The 21,398-nt window shown below is 39.1% G+C and overlaps 1 protein-coding gene across 8 annotated transcripts in view; it reads right to left on the reverse strand.

Annotated features, from left to right (window-relative positions):
* clasp2 (cytoplasmic linker associated protein 2) overlaps positions 1-21,398 on the reverse strand; it is a 332,562-nt gene that overhangs the window by 216,218 nt on the left and 94,946 nt on the right. For all 8 annotated transcript variants that reach the window (XM_060822878.1, XM_060822864.1, XM_060822868.1 and 5 more), the window contains exon 9: positions 1,270-1,340. In XM_060822878.1, coding sequence (XP_060678861.1) covers positions 1,270-1,340 — 71 coding nt within the window. The remainder of the gene's footprint in view (positions 1-1,269; positions 1,341-21,398) is intronic.

The raw sequence follows: 21,398 nt of genomic DNA on the forward strand, positions 1-21,398 counted from the left end.
TGTGAGGTATTCCATTTTGTAATACAAACAAGGACAGGACTTACATAATTAATGATAGGACCTTGGGTAGTGCGGTCGAAGAGAGACCTAGAGTTTCAGGTACATCATTCTTGAAATTGTGTCATTAACCAGGAAGGTTAAGAAGGCATTTGCCTTCATTGCTCAGACCTTGGAGTATAGGAGTTGGGAATGTCATGTTGAGGTTGTACAGGATATTGGTAAGGCCACTTCTGGAGTACTATGTGTAGTTCTTATCGCCCTGTTAGAGGAAAGATATTATTAAACTGGAGAGGGTTCAGATACGATTTACCAGGATGTTGCCAGGAATAGAGGGTTTAAGATATAAAAACAGACTGGAAAAGCTGAGACATTTTTCCACTGGAGTGGAAGAGACTAAGGGGTACTTTACTGGGGTTTATAAAACCAGGAGGGGCTTAGATAAGGTAAATGACAAGAATCTTTTCCCTAGGGTGGCAGATGTCAAAAGCAGGGGGCTAACAGTGAGAGGAGAAACATTTAAAAAGGACATGTAAGGCAACTTCTTTCCACAGAGAGTGCGTCATGTGTGGAATAAACTGCCAGAGGATGTGGTGAATGCAGGTACAGTTACAACATTTAAAAGACATTTGGCTGTGTTCATGAATAGGAAAGGTTTGGTGGGATATGGTTCTAGCTCAGACAGCTGGGACTAGTTTAAGTTTGGGAACATGGTCGGCATGGACTGGTTGAATTGAAGGGCCCATTGCCATGCTGTATGACTATGACTCTATAACAGATCTAGCAATTCAAAACAGAGCACCCATGAGGTGGTGTGGGCCATCAATCTGCAACCTCTTGGCCCAGAATGTCCCTCTCTATCATTACCATCATGTTATTATAAACGCTAAAGGACCATCAGCATTTTGCTTTATCAAGAAAGTTTGAACAGTTAAGACAAAGTTCAGTGAATATGTTTATTCAATTAAGTCCGTCACAACCAAAAATCTGCATGATAAGCAGAACTTTCAACAAACAAACTACATTCAATCACCAACAAAACATTGTTTCTTGCCACCTCTATGTAATGGAAAAATAGTAAATATTGAATAATAGCCCTAAAATTTATTTCAACTTTTGGCAGTTGTATCCTCAACAAGAACGTAAGTATCATCAACAAAACAAAAGGTCATTTGACCAAACAGATCTTAGATTGTCAAATGTGACAGTGGTTACCACTTAATTTGGCTCAACTGGCAAGTCCAAGGCCATAAAACTTCATTTCATACACACCTGTACAGTAGGCACATCATTAAATGCCCGCGTGAAATCATCTTCATCCAATGCTCCATCTTTTGATGGGCCTGAAAGAGGAAAAAATAATTTCCTTTATTTCAGAACAACAAATGTCACAGAGCCAACAATTTTTCATTAAGTAATATAATTTCATGGTAGCAAAACCATCTGCAGGGTATAATGAATATAGGTAGCTGCTGCTTCATAACTGAACAATTTATTTTAATATGACAAGTGACCTAGTTATGTACAATGCATGTGCAAACATTACTTCTCATGTAAATCTTCTTTGCAAAATTTATTCTGTATTAAATGTGAAAGCATGAAACATAACTGAACCAGCAATAACAAAGCTAGCTAAATCTAACATGTTAATTTCTGAAATATTGCAACTAACAAGTCTATTACTTTGCCTAAGTACAATAAAAAATTCATTCCTTCTTGTTGATCCATTTGGAAAATGGATTTCATTCAGTTTAGTTCACAATCTATATATTAATTGTAAAAAATTTGATGTGGGCAGCATTTGCACCGAATTTAGATGCAGTGTTAAGTTGAAATGACCTTAGAACTGGAAGCAGCAACATGAAAGAAAATTGTCAATTATTTGGAAGTTTTGGGGAACCTGTAAAACATATTGAAAATTACTTTTAAGAGTTTGTACCATTTATAAGGGGATCAATTATAATTTTAAATAAGAAGAAATATTAATCTATATCAGCCAGTGATATTTGGCAAGAAAGCAGTACCAACAGAAGTTTAAACATATTTAAGCCATGTGACAAACATTCAAGAACAGGAACATCAACAGACAGGTCAATCTCAGAGTTGAGAAGGTCATGGAAAGAACACTTCTGTGTCGAAGATTGTATCAACGGAACCCTGTTTTATACCGATGCTAATGTCTGAACAGGATTGGTTATATCATTAAAAGAAGAAGATTGGATTTCAGTTTCAAAAAAATTGCATGACTGAAACAGTTAACTGAGATGAGAAAGTTCTTCACCCAGAGAGTGACAAACCTGTGGAAACCTTTGCCACAAAAGGTGGTTGAGACCAAAGCATTGAATAATTTCAAGGAGACAGATATAATTCTTGGGTCTAAAGCAGAAAAACAGCCATGTTAGGTATGTTTTTTTTTGTTTTAAGGATATTAAAGCACATGGGATTGGGGGGTAGTGTACTGAAAAGGGAAGAGAATTGGCTACCAGACAGGAAACAAAGAGTAGGAATAAACAGATCTTTTTTCCTGTGGCATTCAGTGACTAGGTTGATTTGATTTGATTTTGATTGATTTGATGTACTGTCACATTGACCAAGATACAATGAAAAGCTTTGTTTTGCACGCTATCCAAACAAATCATACCTTATACAAGTACACCAGAAATAGAAACAAATGAAGAGGAGTGCTACAACTACAGAGAAGGTGCAGAAAAAGATCAACTTTAACATATGAGAGATCCATTCATAAGTCTGCTAACAGCAACGAAGAAACTTTGCATCTTCTGCCTGACTGAAGAGGCCAGAAGAGAGTACAACAGGGGTGGGAGGGGTCTTTGATTATGTTGGCTGCTTCCTGAGGCAGCAGGAAGCAGACAGAGTTAAAGGAAGGGAGACTGGTTTTCGAAATAGACTGGGCATTCACAATTCTCTGTAATTTCTTGCGGTCTTGGACACAGCAGTTGCCATACCAAGCTATGATGCATCAGGACAGGATGCTGTACATGGTGCATCTGTAAAAAGTGATAAGAGTTATTGTGGACATGCTGAATTTACTTAGCATTCTGAGAATGTAGAGAATTGGTGTGTTTTCTTAACTGTAGCGTCGACTTGGGTGGACCAAAATGGATCACTGGCAATATTTACTCCAAAGAACTTGACACTCTTGACAGCCTCCACTTCAGCACTATTGAAAGTGGAGGCATGTCCTCCACTCTGCTTCTTGAAGTTGATGACCAGCTCCTTTGTTTTACTGACATTGAGGGAGAAATTGTTGTCTTTACACCATGCCACTAAACTATCTCTTTCCTGTACTCTGTTTCATCAACTGTTTGAGATCTGACCCAGTAAACTTGTAAATGGAGTTAGTACTGACTGTGGCCACACAGTTGTGACTGTATAAGGAGGACAGTAATGGACTGTGAATGCAGCCTTGTAAGGCATCAGTATTGAGGATTTTTGTGAAGGTGTTGTCATCTAACCTTACTGATTGTAGTCTGTGGGTCAGGAAATCAAGAATCTAATTCCAGAGCGGGGACTAGAGTCCTAGGTCTCAGAGTTTGGAGATGGGTTTGGTTGGAATTGTGGTGCTGAAGGCGGAGCTGAAGTCAATAAATAGGAGTCCGACATAGGTGTCCTTGTTATCCAGATGTTCCAGAGATGAGTGTATCTGCCATGGACCTATCGTGATGGTAGACAAACTGTGGTGGATTGAGGCAATCTGGGAGGCTGGAGTAGATACGTGTCATTACTAACGTCTTGAAGCACTTCAAAATGATGGATGTCAGAGCTGATGGGTGGTAGTCATTAAAGCACTGATTTTTATTTGGCAGTAGACTTCTTGAAGCAGGAGGGAAACTCACATAATAGCAAAAGGAGGTTAAGGATGTCTGTAAATACTCCCACCAGCTGGTCTGCAGAGGTTCTGGTGGGAATTCCATCCAGAATCGCTTTCCTTGGGTTCATTTTCAAGCAGGCTGATCTGACATCTGCGGCGGTGACTGTAGGTACAGGTGTGCATGTGACTATGGGGGCAGGTGACATAATTGTCAACGATTTTATTTGACTTTGCTTTATAGCCAGTTATTGACGGATCTCAGTTATTCACAACATAAATCAACAGTTTTTGTTTCTAATTTCCAGCATCTGTCATTGTTTCCATTTTTAATTCAGTATTATAGTAGTACTGTGCTATCACGGTTATTCAAAGTTACATCAATCTTCAACCTGTTCTGGTAATTCTGGTTCAAATGCAAAAAATGTATTGCACCATTTAAAGAAGGAACTGTCATCCTGGCAAATATTTCTCCCTCTGTTCTAAAACCTACATGCTGAAAAATGACTCTCCGTAGCAGCATCCAATCAGTAGAAGTGCAGAAACCAGCCTCACCCTAAGTTGTCTGGATTGATTATAACATTGGCATCTGCCCAATAATAGGAGATTTATTCAGTTATGTGCCATGCAGAAAAAAAACAAATGGACAGGAGATTTCTGAGAAGTTGCACAATAATTATGACAGGTTTGCGACTTCATTTTTTCTGAAGAAATTAGTGCAATTAACAAGTAATAATAATTTTATGCTGAAATATCCATCTGCACCAATTTCATCCATCACTTCGTTTCTGAATTCACCTGCACCAAAATGATCTTCTGCCACTTACATCATTCTGACATCTAGGCCAAAGATAAACTTCTGTGAATTTCCTAGACATACAAGAATAAAGTGCTGATTAAATATGAAGTTTGTTAATTGTGTGTTTGCAAAATAAAAACTAACCTTTGTTTGATTTGGACTGTACTGAATCAAAATTCTGTCAGTTTCAATGAACCTTTTCTTACTCTCAAACAGTGAGAAGGATTAAAAAGCTAATATTGTGCTTCCAATGAGCATATTCTTGTTGTAAATAATAACAAAAGACAGAGAGAAGTAATTGAACTAAGAGACACAATGTGGTGCCTTAGGAGATACTGTCAGTGTAATTCTGCAACAACAACATAATGATTGGAAAATAATACCAAAGCTCCCTGCCCACTTGACGAGCTTGATTTCCCTTGAGGTGTGACAGAAATATTTAATTTTTGAAATGAAGGGGATTCCACAGGGTGGATTCACATAAATTTCCGCTTGAGGGGCAGCACAAAACTATGAGTCTCAAAACTAATGTGGTAGCAATGCCAACATAGAATTCAGAAGAAAATTCCTCAGAGAGTAGTATAGAGGTGGAACCTGCCATCTTATAAAATGACTGCAGTAAACAGTGGAGATGAATTGGAAGGGGGACTTTAAAAGCAGGAAGGAGGAAAGAAGAAGAGTCAAATGCTTTGTTAGGATGAGATAAAGTAAGATGCAAGAAAGCTCAAATGGAGCAGAAACATTAAATTGGACATTCTGGGACTGGAATTGTTCTAGTGCTTTAAATTCGGTGTAATTCCATGTCAGAACGTCATGAGTTTCTTCTACACCTCTGCAAAGTAGTGCAAGCAGAGGGGAAGAAAATCCAAGGTATTCTGCGGCAAGCATCAGCTCTCAAATGCAGAATTGGACATGGAACATAGCATGCAATTGAGCATTTATTACACTTGTACCTCTTGGCAGCAGAGATCAATGGTTTTAATAATGCTGAAGACTTGGCACTCCAGATACAATAATCAACAACACCATAATGTTTAGATAATCTGTTTCTGTGATGCTGATTGAGAAATAGTGTCATTTACAAAAAAGGTTCTAGTTTACATCTCATCTGAAACTGTATGTCCAACAAATGACTTAAAAGCACAACTTGGGTTGGGACTTGAACCTAGAATTTTCTGATTCAAAGATGAGACTGCTATTCACTCAGTCACAGTTTACATCAAATTGGACTTTCGATCAAGAGGGCAACAGCCTTTACTCTGTCCATGTTCACTCATCTGTTTCTTGATATTATGTGGAGTGAATCAAATTAGCTGAATTCAAGAATCTATGACAATGAGAGACTCCACGGGAGACTGATATGGATCATGCACTTGTTACATCTGGCCGTGTTGATCATAAATGGTACAGCCTTCAGCCTGCAATGGCACATTTAGTTTTAAAATATTTGTGCACAATTACTGGAAATTTGAACTTATTGTGATGCAGCAGTGTCATTAGAGTAGTGAAATCTTATTGAGAAAAACTGTATTTCCTTAATTGAGATTTAAAGATTGTGAAATAAACAAAAGATGTACTGAGGACTGGGGTAAATTCAGGATGGGTGAATGTAATTTCAAGTCAAGTAGCAAAGAGAAATAAATTAAGAGAAAAATAAATTTGATCAAGAGAGAAGGAAGAAGACAACATCAAGTGGAAAATTAAGAAAAATCTAAAAAAGAAAAATCTTTTAAAAAAAACTAACCACATGGAAGTATTAAACAACATTGTCGGCATTCTTCAACTTCTGGTAAGAATGGTTGATTTGTTACATTAAAAAAAATGTTGTCAAGGCAGCAGCTTCATTGCAAATCATAGAAAGGCTAAATGTGAAGTAGTACTTTCATAAAGTCTATAGTGGAAAGGTACAATTGGTCTTCAGGGACAGTTAGCTCAATTGGGGAGCTTGTTAGTGCAGTTGGTTGAACAGCTGGTTTGCGACACGGAGTGACAGTAACATGCGTTCAATACCTATACCAGCTAAGGTCACCAATGAAGGTTGCACCTTCTCGATCTTTACACTTGGGTTAAACCACCATTAGATGTCCCTCTTTAATAAGACAGCAGCCCCGTGGTCTGGCAAGATGATGGCAACTTTACATTTGCATATCCCAGTCCAAAGATGTGCGGGTCAGGTGAATTGGCCATGCTAAATTGCCCATAGTGTTAGGTGCATTAGTCAGAGGGAAATGGGTCTGGGTGGGTTACTCTTCAGAGGGTCAGTGTGGACTTGCTGGGCTGAAGGGTCTGTATCCACACTGCAGGGAATCTAAAAAATCTAATTCATAGTTCATCAAGAAACTAAAAGTTCTAGCTGTCAAAAAAGAAGGCATGTGATTGGGAAGCTTGTAAAAATAGCCTGACGTAAACATATTTCAAATTAGTTTGGAGTTTACTTCATTTAAAAGTGTGGGCAACGTTGACAATAGTATATTGGCTTAACTAGCCCAAGAACTAATGTTTATAGCTATTCCAGTGAAATTAATTATTCCAACAACTAACATTGGGCAGATGCCGGTGTGTAGGTGCACAGAAACAATTTGACTACAGATGCCACTAGTTCGAGAGTACAATTTCTCAATTCAATTGCCAGAATGTTGTAAAGGCACATAGATTTTGCAATATCCAGGTACTTCAGTTGTTTCTTGATATAACATGGAGTGAATTGAATTGGCTAAATACTGGCACCTCCGATGCTAGGGACCGGAGGAAGATGCTGAGCTGGAGTGTCCACTCATCATTTCTGGCTGTACATGGATGAAAACAGTTCAGCCTTGTCTTTTGCACGCATGTGCTAGATTCCACCACCATAGAAGATGAGGATATTATGCAGCATTCTCTTTCAGTGAGTTATTTAATTGTCCGCCAGCATTTACAGCAGGACTGCTGAGCTTAGTTCAGTTGTGTAAGTTTTGGGATCACTTCACTCTATTTATTTTATGCTGCCTCAGCTGCTTGCCAGGCAGGGTATCCCTGTGTTGAAGCTTCACCAGAGTGACACCTCATTTTTAGGTATCTTGGTATTGTTTTCTACACTGTTCATTGAACAAAGATTGATGGCAATGGGAACATGAGGAAATGCAATACCATTACACCACAGATTGTACTCAAATACAATTCTGTTACTGTTGATGGCCCATGACATCATTTGTTTGAAATCTATCACACTTAGTATAGTGGTTATGCCACACAACATGATGGAGAGAATCCTCACTATGAATGTAGTCACAGTGGAGACGTGGTCCTATGGTGTGAGTACTGCTATTGAGATGTGCACGGACAGATGCATCTGCGGCAAGTGGACTGGTAAGGACAAAGTTAAGTAAGTATTTTCCTTTTGTTACTTCCCTCACCACCTGCCATCAACCCAGTCCATTATTAAGATTATTTAGGACTCAGCCAATTCAGTCAGTAATGGTGTTGATGGATATTGAAATCTCCCACCTAGAGATCATGCTGCACTCTTGCTATCCTCATTGCATCTTCCAAGTGGTGGAACATATGAATGTATTAAATCATCAGCTGGGGTGGAGAACAATATGTGGTAATCAATTGGAGGGTTCCTCGTTTGACAAGGTACCACGAGATGTCATGTGGTCCAGAGTCAGTTTTAAGGTCTTGCATGTTAACTCCCCCACAACTGTATAACTCTGTACCACCATCTCTGGCAGGATCTTTCCCACCAATGGGACAGGACATACCTAGGGATGTGATGGTGGTATCTGGGACATTTTCTGTAAGGTATGATTTGACATTTGCCCAGACAGCAGAAGAATCATTGGGTTGGGCCTGTCAATTCTTAACCTAGTGACAATAGTGGAGAGAGGGGCATGCCAGGATACAAGGTTACAAATTGTGATCAAACACAATTCTGCTGCTATTGATGGCCTCACAGTGGCTCATGGCTGCCAAGTTGAGAGTTGCCGGATTTGATCTGAAATTATCCCATTTAGCACAATGGTGGTGCCACACCACACGATGTTCACTGCTAAGATTGGACTTGTTGATGATCTTTGAGATACCCTGCCCATTCTATGCTCTCACTACTCTCATTGCTTCTTCCACTTGGTGTTCAACATGGAAGTAGTACTGTTGAGAAGAGCTGGTGGACGGTACCCAAGGTTTCACCTGATGTCTGAAACCTCATCATGCCTGCAGTCAATATTAACAATTCCAAGACCAACTCTTTCCCCAGTGGTGAGCAGATTTCATTTCTGGCAGAACCAATACATTTTGTGGCTGTGGCCAATAATGCTGTGTGGCCTATCCAGAGAAAAGATGCTGGATCGTTGGGAAAAGCTGGGTAGGATGAAAGTCACAAACAGCAGGTCACCGATGAGAGGGGCTTAGTAGGCTAGTAATCCAGATGCCTAGGCCAATGACTCTTCTGCTCTCTGGACAATTAAGCATGTGCAATAAGTGCTGGTTGCATCAGTAATACCATACTCCATAAACAAAATTCCAGTAAACATTCGGGTATTTGGCTTGAAGTGGTTCATTTATAAGTTTAAATGGAGCCCAACATCAGTGTGTGGGATTCCTATGTCAGGCAGTTATCAACCCATACTAAATTAGAACAATTTTCCAATGGTGAGAATTGGATGGAGGTATCTCTGTCTCATTTTCCCAGCACCTTCAGCCCTTGTTTGGTCCTGTGGGATCCACTAAATTTGGCAGAATCAACACTCATGCATAAATTGTTTGCAAGAGGAAAGGTGAAGCATGGCTTAAGAATAGCTATAAATGCAGAAGATTTCAGAATACCCCTGGTGACGGACAAGAGACTGCCTGAAATTTTGTGAACTGGGTGCCTTTTGGAATTCAGACTGAGAAATGCAAAACAGAGTTAGACAGCTCTGGGTTCAATGCTGGAACCATTGCTGGTTTGACTTTACATGAATAATGGAGTAACAAAAATTACAAGAGACAGTTAAGAACTAACAAGTAACAAATTAAATGTAATGCAGGCAAGGATTATAGGTATGTGGTAAAAATATAGCAATACAGAGTAATTCCCTTATCATGCTAGAATCGCTCAGGATGAAGATTTAAAAGAACATAGCAAACTAAGGCAGAGTAGCATCAACTTTGCCAACATATCATAAAAACAGGATACTGCAAGTCAATTAGTTAATTTGCAAACATAATAGCGATCAGGAAAGAAAAAAAACATGGTAACCAAAAACAAGGTTCTATTCTAAATGATGGAAAGAAAAGATGGAAAGATAGCTATGAAACCAAATCCCAGTGATCATGTTAATTTACCTACAAAAACAGAAACTGCTGGAAAAGTTCAGCAGGTCTGGCAGCATCTGCAGATAGCAATCAAAATTACTATTTCGGGTTGACTGACCCTTCCTCAGAACTCAGTTGAGCTGAGGGAGCAATAAATAAGCATGGGCAATAAATGCTGGCCTAGAAATTTTGAAATAAACTCAATGTAATTGGTGTAGGGTAGAAACAACCAATTCAGTAAACTCCATTTAATGTTATTATTTTCTTAATCCTTTGGAGTACCTCAATTTGCAGCAGCTGCAATGTAGGTGAATAGAAGGTAAGTGACAAATAATTTGGTTTCAATTATTTTTTCTAGGTGAAGCTCCTACTGAAGCTTCAGTAAAATCAGGGGACAAAACAAAAACAAAGTGGACATCACTTCTTCTGATTAAAGGAAATCTCCAGAGATGCCATCTGGGTCTGAGTGCTTTCACTATATTCTATTTTAGTTACTTGTAGATCACAATCTCACTCGAACAAACCAATTAATATTACACTAATAACATAGCTGGATGGTATTACAATGTCAATAATACTAGACCAGTCAAATCCCAGTCTGAAATCTGGCTTGATAAATCCTAAATTTGATTTTTAAACCACGGAGGACAGTTACCAAATATGTTCATACAAGCAACATGTGTACTCTTTAACATACAGAACAAACTGCTTATTAATCAAGAAAAAAATTGAAACATATTACACTCGTTTAAAAAAACAAAAAACCTTCAGTATAAATACCAATAAAACTCTCACTAGTCCTTTAATTCTAGTATAGGCAGACAATCCTTCATCTGAAAAGCTCTGAAATCCTAAGATTTCTTCGTGAAGTTTTTTTCTCATTAAAAAGGTTGGTTGGCGTGCAAACAGTTAATTCAATTCCACACCCACTTGACCCACATCACTCAGATGCGACATGGGGGCATGACCCAGCACTGGCAGGTTTCAATTCTGTCTCAGGGCCTGTAGTACTCACAGGTAAGAATTATAAAAATGTCACCGTTACACTGTCACTTATTCCAAAATCCAAAAAATTCTGAATTCCGAAAACCAGCAGGTCCCAAGGGTTTCAGATAATTGTGTACTGTAACATCCTTACAAACATCAAATTCCAATGAGATTCATCATCATCTCCACACTAAGACTTCTTGCTCAGGCTAGCATAGCTGCAACAGGTTTCCTTCGAGCAAATTCTTAGGCATTTGCCAGATGCCCTTCCTCAGCTGACATCTCCCCCAGAAACATTTGAAAACAAACTACAAACTGAATTCACAATCACTTTAACTTCAGACCAAACATAAGAGAACCCTCTCTCCACTCTCTGGCTCAGCCATACTCTGTCTTGTATTTTTCTATCTCTTTGTGTGTCCCTGGACTTCTGACATTAGGCAACAGTGCAGTTTCCTCCAAGCTTTGATTTTTAAATGCATCAACCAATTCTCTTTGGGGGTTGTAAAACCTCATTAAAAACACTTGTATACACAAATAGATCTCCAGACCTCCTAGTGCAAAGCACACCAAAACTCTGTAAACTAAAACATCTGCCCTTTCTTTACACAAAAAATGCAAACTATAAATTAAACTTGAAGTTAAAAAGCATTATTCCTAACAATAAAGCTCTCATTTCCGATAAGTTTGATAGTTCAAATCCTATTTAATACCAGAGAAAGAAAAAGCTGACACTCCAGTGCAATACTGAGGTATGCTGTACAGTTGTAGGTTCAGTTTTTTGTATGAGTTGTTCGGCTGAAGTTCCATCTGCCCTGCTAGTTGTTTAGGATCCCATGGCACTATTTTAGGCATTATCCCTAATTTTTTGGCTCAGCATATACCCCTCAATCAACATTACAAAACAAATTATCTATACATGACCACATTTTCTGCGAAACTATTGTGCACACATTTGTTGTCTTGTTTCTATATTAAAAGTGTGATTATCACCGAAAATAGTACTTGGTTAGCCATAATGTGCTTTGAGGCATCTATGACTGCCTGATAGGAAACAGTGAGAATAAAAGCGTGATTTTCAGGTTGACAATCTGTAACCAGTGGAGCACCACACAGATGAAAGTTGGGACCTCAATTATTTACAGTGTATGTTAAGGCTTTGGACAAAGTGACCAGGTAGGTTGCACCCAGATTTTCTAATACACACGTAGGTCAGAAAACTAGTTGTGAGGTGGACGCGAAAGGTCTATAAACTGTTGTAGATAAGTTATGTGAAAATCTGTATGATGGAATGCGATATAGTGAGATTGCGTACATTGGTGGAAAAAAGTAGGAAATTAATTTAAGGAGAAAGAAACTGCGGAATTCTGTTGTACAGGAGCATCTCAGTCACCTTGCATATAAATTACAAAATGCTAAGTGTGCAGGTCCAGCAAGTGATATTGCAAGCTTTTTTGGAAGGGTGATAAAATTAGTGAAATCTTGCCACAACAATAAAGAACACAATTGAGACCACACCAAGAGTAGTGCATCTGTTTGACTCTCCATGCTTAAGGGGGATATATTTGTTTTGGCAACAACTCCAAAAAAGATTCACAAGTTGATTTCTGATATGAATGGGTTTCCTTTAGAGATAAAATAAGCAGAATGTATCCATATTCATTAGAGTTTTAATGATTAAGAGATAATCTTATTAAAACATGATGAGTTTCAGCTTTATTTATTTTCTACTTAAAACTAAGAAGGTTGCAATGTGTAACTTTTAACTTTTTTTGTTTGTTTTATGCTATACTATAATTACTGCACTGTTTAACTTTTAACTATGTTCTTAAGAATCTGTATGTAGGTACTTGTACCTAAGAAAGCATCTTGAATGAAGACATTATATACTTTTCTCTGTGCTGCTGTACTTTTGTACTTGAGTACACGTGACAATGAAATCAACTTATCAATCAATCCTGAAGAATTTGACAGTATAGCTGCTCATAGGAGAACTCTGACCTAGAGGCAGAATCTCCAAAATGAGGGATCCCACTTAAGACAATGCTGAGGAGGAATTTCTTCTTGCACAGTCAGTAAGTTTTGGAGATTTCCACCCCAGAGAACTTTAAAAACAGTCTCATTGAATATATTCAAGGCTAAGTCTGACATATTTAATGCAATAGAGTCACTGATTATGAGAGGTGACGGGAAACTAGACTTACAGCCATGTTCTTATTGAATGGTAGAGCAGGTTTGAGGGGCCAAAACAGCCTACGTCTTATTTTTGATGCAATTGAGAAAATCATGTTAAATGCAATCTTGCTTTGTTTCTAAAGCCAATTAAGTATTCATCTAAATTCTAAGCAGATAATGCACAACCTTCCAGCCTACATACATTAACCTAAAATGATCCCCAAATTGAAGAATGGTGTGGAAGTGTGTGATCAAATATTCCCTCTACCATACTTCTACATTCAAGTGATTTTCTTTTCAAAATTTATAGTTTTGGCATAATTTCAGAGACCAAATGTGACTTACAGTCATCCAGGTGAACCACGGGCCTAATTTTGTTGCATAACAAATCCAAAAAGGTGTCTTAAATAGCATAATGAGCTTTATGTGGCCTTAATTGATATGTCAAAGGGCATGGACCCCATCAATCACAAAGCACATTGGAAATGCTCTGGAGACTTGGATGTCCAGCAAAATCTCCTACATCCTATAACTCTTGTATAATATAATGGATTAGAAACCATGCTCTTTTATATTTTATAGGCATGAAGCAAGATTGTGTGATTGCGCCAAAGCTCTTCACCATCTGCTGCAGGCTTCTTCTGGTGCTCATTTGTGACTCATTTCACGATTAAAGACCCAACAGGACTTTTTTAAATGTCAAATTGCTGACAGCCAAAACTAAGGTGACCTTCCAGTTTATCTATGACTTACAAAATTCCAAAAACTGTACAGTTGTAGTCCACATTGCAAGTGTTATTCAGGCCATGCTCAAATGCTTGCCTTCCACATGCAAAATAACATCAGCAAGTCCCGAATCCTTCACCAGCCCTCCCCAAGACAATCACCTGTCCCTGTAGCTTTTAGTACTGATGGGGAGACTTCAGGATGATGGTGGTGTAGCTGACCTGAGACCGGGTCTCATCTTCTCCTGTGGGTTTTCTTTCTCTTTTCTTCATTAGCTCTTTTTTGTTTTCTTTTTAGTCTGGAATGTGATGAAGAAGACAGCCACTGGCAGCAACAGCAGTAACACGAGGATGAGCTGGGCGCGGCTCCAACAGAGCCAGAGGTCTCCCAGCAAGCAAGGATCTGGTCCTGGACTAACTTTGCCCAGTCTGGACTCGTAGGTCGATGCTCCAGGTCTGCGGCTAGGCCTTAGCACCTGAAGAAGAAATGGCAGTCTCGGCACAGCATGGAAGTCCTGTCCCGATATGGAAGTCTTCTTCATCTTTGGCTTTCAGGTATTAATGGTCTCATCCAGGAGTGATGGCCTTGGCCTGACATGGTGATCTTCTTCGGCGGAAGATTCTGGATCAGTATTCCAGCAGCCTTGCGTTGCTGTCCCAGAATGTCTGCCTCATCCTGGCTGCGTCTTCAAGATATTCCATTGTTCCTTAATTGGCTTTCCCAGAGCCCAGCAGTTGTAACAGAACCGTGATGTTTGTCTTCATTTTACTTTTTATTAGCATTATGTATGACTTCTGGCATAGACATAGGCATTGCAGTGGGGCGATTTATAAAACTTTTTACTGTATTTTTCATGTAAAATTGCACATGGCAATAAATTTCTTATCTGTTTTAGAGATGTTGTTGAACATTTCCCATATCTGACAAGATACTTTTCTCAAAAGGTCACCATCGAGGAGCAGATCTAGCACAAAATCAATTATGCTTGCACAGCCTGACAAACATTATACAATCACGTCTTTGATAACAAAGATCTCCACAAGAAAACAAAGGCTTCAGTCTACAAAGCTGTTGTTGACATGTGTCTTTTATAGAGCAATTTTGATCACCCATCAAAACTGCCACCAGGGCTGCAGTGTTTTGGTGAATTCCCAGGATACTCAGTAAAGTGGGAACACAGGCAAACAATTTCTGGTACTTATTTGATGCCAATTTCTTCAGCATGACAAGCATGATCATATCAAAACAGTTCCACTGGTTTGGACACTGCATCAACACACCAAATAGATTAGATTAGATTAGATTCCCTTTGGCCCAACAAGTCCACACCAACCCTCTGAAGAGTAACCCACCAGACCTACTTCCCTGTTACTAATGCACCTAACACAATGGGTAATTTACCATGGTCAATTCATCTAACCAGCACATCTTTGGACTGTGGGAGGAAACCCACACAGACATGGGGGAAATGTGCAAACTCCACACAGACAGTTGTCCGAGGCTGGAATCGAACTTGGATCCCTGGTGCTGTGAGGCTATAGCGCTAATCATTGAGCCACCATGCCACAAAATAATTGGCTTCTAAAACAAATCCTCTTTCCACAACTTAAGGATGGCTCCTGATCTTAGTAGAACAGAGAAGCATTTTAAGGACAGTGAAGACCTCACTGAAAAGGGGATAAATTGACATTGGCATGTAGGCGCACTTTGGTGCAAACCATACCATTTAGGCAACATCTCATTCAACAAGTGAAAGGACAGCTGAACTCTATCTCAAGAATCCCTTTTCCCCAGGACAACTCTAGTCCTTTCTGTTCAAAGACCAATGACTCCAGACTCGATTTGCTGAGATACTTGAGGTCATACAAATCATGAAGCCTGGCAAGTGCCATCCTTGAATTGAAAAACTGACAAGGATGACAGTCAAATGATTTGAATCTTATATATAAAAAAAATCAGAGGGTACAAACACTACACAAGCAATTTGTATCAATTCTGAATATCAATATCCTCAATTTGTAATGACGTAATTTTGTAATGCAGAAAACTGCTGAAAGAAATTATAAAGTTTTAAAAAACTGATGGAGACAGGCAGAAAGAGATATGAGTTGAAGAATGCAGATCAAAAAGAATGGAAAACTTTATTTATAATGTTTTAATTCCAATTAAAGTGAGAAATAATGGGCTGAGATAAGTCATTTTGTGTGACATGCCTTAAAAGAATAAAATGAGCTGGGATGTATTTTAGATGAAAATTAATTTAGTTTCCTGATTATTAGATTACGTGGTTTCAAGAAATATCCATTTAAAGTCATAGAGATGTACAGCACGGAAACAGAACCTTCAGTCCAACTTCTCCATGCCCACCAGGTATCCCAACCCAACCTAGACCCACCTGCCAGTGAAGATCTAGACCCCTGTTAAGCAGCCTTTTTGGTCCGAGATGGGTCAAATAATCAACAGAATGCAGTCTGTACAAAGCAAGGTCATCAATTTAATAAAGTAAGGCACCTTGACGCAATTCTGTCCAGCAACACAGAGATTAAAGCTTCTGTGTTCCGTGGCGAAGTTGCGCAATTACATTAGAAAATTACACATTATTTAAATGTTTTTAAAGAGACAGTACAGCCTTAATTACAAAGAAAATCCAATCAACTGTAATAAGGTGACATGATTTACAGCAGGTTAATCCAATAATATTTCCTGGGAAAGGGTTCTTAATTACAAGAAAAGTCCGATCAACTGTAATAAGGTGACATGATTGACAGCAGGCTAATCCAATGATATTTCCTGAGAAACGGATTGTTTGATGCACATAATAATCCCATGCTTGCTAGTTCCAGGTTAGTTCAAAATACCAAATCACTGTTTTTGTATTTTAGCATAATTCTGCAGAACAGCAGTACAAGTCACAGAACTAAATCATTATTTTCAGCCATTTTGTTGTGTTATTTTAAAATGAAAAGCCATTTTGTGGTTAATAAAAATCTACATATACTTAATGCTTCTGACAACAGCCTAAATTCAAATTTTAGATCCTCACCAGCACCCAGCCCATATCCTTCTAAACCCTTCCTATTCATATACCCATCCAAATGCTTTTTAAATGTTGCAATTGTACTAGCCTCCACCACTTCCTCTGGCAGCTCATTTCACACATGCACCATCCTCTGTGTGAAAAAGTTGCCCCTTAGGTCTCTTTTATATCTCTCCCCTCTCACCCTAAACCTATGCCGTCTAGTTCTGGACTCCCCCAACCCAGGTAAAGGACATTGTCTATTTACCCTATCCATGCTCCTCGTGATTTTATAAACCTCTATGATGTCACTCCTCAGCCTCCGAGGCTGCAGGGAAAACAGCCCGAGCTGATTCAACGTCTCCTGATAGCTCAAATCCTCCAAACCTGGCAACATCCTTGTAAACGTTTTCTGAACCCTTTCAAGTTTCACAAAACCTTCCGATAGGAAGGAGACCAGAACAGCACGTAATATTCCAAAAGTGGCCTAACCAATGTTCTATACCGATGCAACAGGACCTTCCAACTCCTGTACTCAATACTCTGACCAATAAAGGAAAGCATACTAAATGCCTTCTTCACTGTCCTATCTAACTGAGACTCTACTTTCAAGGAGCTATGAGCTGGCATTACTCTGAAAAGCTGAGAAGCAAAGGCTAAATCAAAAGCTAGGTAAAGTGGAAGTGCTTAAAGCCTATTTTTCTCTTTTTTAAAGCTTCAGAACTTGTGTAGAGAGACAACGAGCAAGACTCTTTCTGGATGGTTGGCTTCAATTAGGCAGTCATTGGTGCTGAAATAGATATTAGAATTGTGCACAGATTGTGTTCTTGTATGCATTACATAGTTGGAAAAACAGAAAACAGGAAGCACCAGGAACTGGTGACTGCACAAAACACACTGTTACTGTTGAAGGGTGCTGGAACCTACTAGATATTTTAAAGGATTGAAAAAGGGGCCTCAGTATTATCACAACGGAAGAGATAGGAAGAGACAGGACTTGAATTTGTGGTACCTTGTTGACAGCAACTGTGTCTGGGAACTTCAAATGGAACACTTTTGCTGATGTATATGACTCAAGAGCTGTAATAACTGGAGGGCACTTGTGATGTTTCATTTCTGCAATAAGTTATGCGAGTTTTTGTGAAGATATGGGAGGTGCATCTTTGTTATATTTATGATTTAAGCACAATTTATCTTCTTATTTGAATGATCCTTCAGCTGAGCTACACTGATTTTGTTACAGAAAAAGCTTTAAAAGGTGAAATAACACCCAGTATTTTTCTTTTCATTGGCAATGTGAATCAATTCCTCTTCCTAAAGTTATCAATCTCTATGGAGATTGTAACATCAAGGTGGAGATGGAACTATAAAGAATGCTAGTTGCGATTCAGTTGGTAGGACTTTCACCTTTGTGCAACAAGGTCATAGGTTCAAATTCCACAGCTGCACTTGAGCAATATAATCTAGCAAACACCTCAGTGCAGTACTTAAATGGATGGAAAAGATCCCATGGCACTATTTCAAAGAATAGGAAGTTATGCGGTAGTTATCATACAATGTCCAGGCCAATAAAACTCAGTCAGTCATTGTTCCAATAATAGATAGTCTGGAAATGATCATATTACTGTTTGCAGAGTTTACTGTCTGCAAATTAGTTTTCATGCTTCCTACAACGACTACACTTCCAAAGGAGTTCATTGGCTGCAAAGCACTTTGGGGCATCCAGTAAGTTCCTCCAAGGTGTGACATAAATGAAACCTTTATCTTCTTTTCTTTGTAGTTGCACATGACAATACTAAATGAACACACAAAAATATGCCAACTGCTGCATGGTTCTTCAGAGAAATAGAAAAAACTGCAAGCCATAAGGGTAAAGTTAGCAAATAAAGCAAAGCACAGTTTAAACAACATGCTTTGAGCAAAAGTAACTATAATTGGTGAAAAGTGGCATCAAATTAGATGGTTTAAGCAGCTTCAGATGGGCTCATAATCTGCCACATTAGTAGAATCGAGAAAAGGAGGATGAAAGGAGGAGGAGAAAAGAAGGTTAATAGCATGTTGGCCTTCATAACAAGAGGGATTGAGTATAGAAGCAAAGAGGTTCTTCTGCAGCTGTACAGGGCCCTGGTGAGACCACACCTGGAGTACTGTGTGCAGTCTCCAAATTTGAGGAAAGACATTCTGGCTATTGAGGGAGTGCAGCGGAGTTCACGAGGTCAATTCCTGGAATGGCGGGATTACCCTACACTGAAAGACTGGAGCGACTGGGCTTGTATACCCTTGAGTTTAGAAGACTGAGAGGGGATCTGATGGATACCTATAAGATTATTAAAGGCTTGGACACTCTGGAGGCAAGAAACATGTTTCTGCTGATGGGTGAGTGCCGAACCAGAGGACACAGCTTAAAAATACCGGGTAGACCATTTAGGATAGAGATGAGGAGAAACGTCTTCACCCAGAGAGTGGTGGCTGTGTGGAATGCTCTGCCCCAGAGGGCAGTGGAGGCCCAGTCTCTGAATTCATTTAAGAAAGAGTTGGATAGAGCTCTCAAGGATAGTGGAATCAAGGGTTATGGAGATAAGGCAGAAACAGGATACTGATTAAGGATGATCAGCCATGATCATATTGAATGGTGGTGCAGGCTTGAAGGGCAGAATGGCCTACTCCTGCACCTATTGTCTATTTAATAGAAACAAGGAATATGAATGGGTTGATTTGTGAGATTAGAGGAAGTTGTAGAGAGAAAATAAGGCACAATACTGAAGGGACTTGTAAATGAAAATGAAAATTTTTAATTTGAATTGTTGCGAGGTCTGAATATTAAGGCTACAATGACAGGGATGATAGTTAGGACTTAGTGCATAATAGGATGTATGGAGCAGAATTTGGGATAAGCCAAAGATCTGACAAATACAAGAACATGACACTAATCTTCAAGGAATATACCACAGCTAGTAAGAAATATTTTGAAAAATTGTTGCAAATAAATGTCAGACAGCTTCTCCATTATGCTTATACATTCATTTCCTGTTCTCAGCTCCACCGTCCTTCCTGACGACCTATTCTAATTCAGAAAAATAGAAAACTCACAGTTCATGTGTCCACATCCTTTGGGGAACACAAAAACAAGGACTAAGTGAGAGGTCTGAAATTCAAAATGTCGCTAGATTGCAAGGTATCCTTCCATATCAACTTGACCATGAATCTATAATATTCCACAAACAAATTCATTGTAGGACTAAATTTACTCAAGTATAATATTCAGAAGTGCAGTTTTTATGTCACCACTAGTAACTAAACACAAAATACCCGCTTTAAATATAACTATTTATTGTATACAATTAGGAGCAATCCATCAACATCTTGATTGCCTAAAAACACGACAACAAAATAGGTCTGTATTAATAAGTGAAAATGAGGACTACAGATGCTGGAGGATCAGAGTCGAGAGTCTGGTGCTGGAAAAGCACATCCTGTCAGGTAGCATCCGTGGATCAGGAGAATCGACGTTTCGGGCATAAGCCCTTCATCAGCCCTTCCTGATGAAGGGCTGATGCCTGAAACGTTGATTCTCTTGCTCCTCGAATACTGTATTGATAGGTCTCTATTTCATAAAATAAAGTTGGTTTGAAAAGTTAATAAAATGGTGTACATTTTTAAAAATAAAATTTCTGTCCACTTCTCTCAGCTTGTTAGTGATTAAAAAGTATTAACTATTGCTGCACAATTCAACCATCAGGACAGTCTCAGTATAGTGGTACACAGGCAGAGAGAGCTATAGAATAGAATGGAATTTAGTATAGAATTGCTGGTGTGGAAGCAGGCCATTCAGTCCATCAAGTTCATACCAACTATCCTCACAGCAATTCATCCAGACCCACCCCACTGACCCTACCCTGTAACCTTGCATTTACAATGGCTAACCCATCTTGCCTGCATATCCCTGGACACTATGGCCAATCCACCTGATCTGCACATCTTTGGACTACGAGAAGAAACCATGGAGACATAGGGAAAATATGCAAACTCCACACAAGCAGTTGCCCGAGGGTGAAATTGAACTTGGGTCCATGGCTTTGTGAAGCAACACTGCCAACCACTGTGCCACCTGTTGGTGCTCATTGCCTATGAGGATAGTGTGTGCAGAGAATTATTTTTCAAAAGGAAAATGAATTGCCACTTGACATAAACAGAATCCTGTCTCAATCCAGTGGGATGGACTGGATTACTTAATAGAGATCTAAATGAAACTGGACTCTGTGTCGTAATGACCTCAGAATTTACAACTGATCTCGTTTCAACTGCCATCTGCACCAGAGAGTTCTAAACTTTTTCCACCTTTTGTGTGGAGAAGAAATTTCAAATTTCATTCCTGAAAGGTCCAGCTCTCGTTTTCACAATGTTCTCTTGCCATAGACTCCCCAGTCAACAGAAAATGTTTCCCTATCACATGCATTCTTGAGAAAGACCAGAAATTTATTTCCAAATATTTGTCTGTAGGAGATGATCTCTGGTTGTGCACACACCTCATCAAACACAGGGAAATGTTTTTAGAAAAGAAAAAGAGCTGCCTTTTCATCTTATTTCACAAAACC

This window comes from Hemiscyllium ocellatum, chromosome 4, assembly GCF_020745735.1.
Source record: "Hemiscyllium ocellatum isolate sHemOce1 chromosome 4, sHemOce1.pat.X.cur, whole genome shotgun sequence".
Taxonomy (NCBI): Eukaryota; Metazoa; Chordata; class Chondrichthyes; order Orectolobiformes; family Hemiscylliidae; genus Hemiscyllium; species Hemiscyllium ocellatum.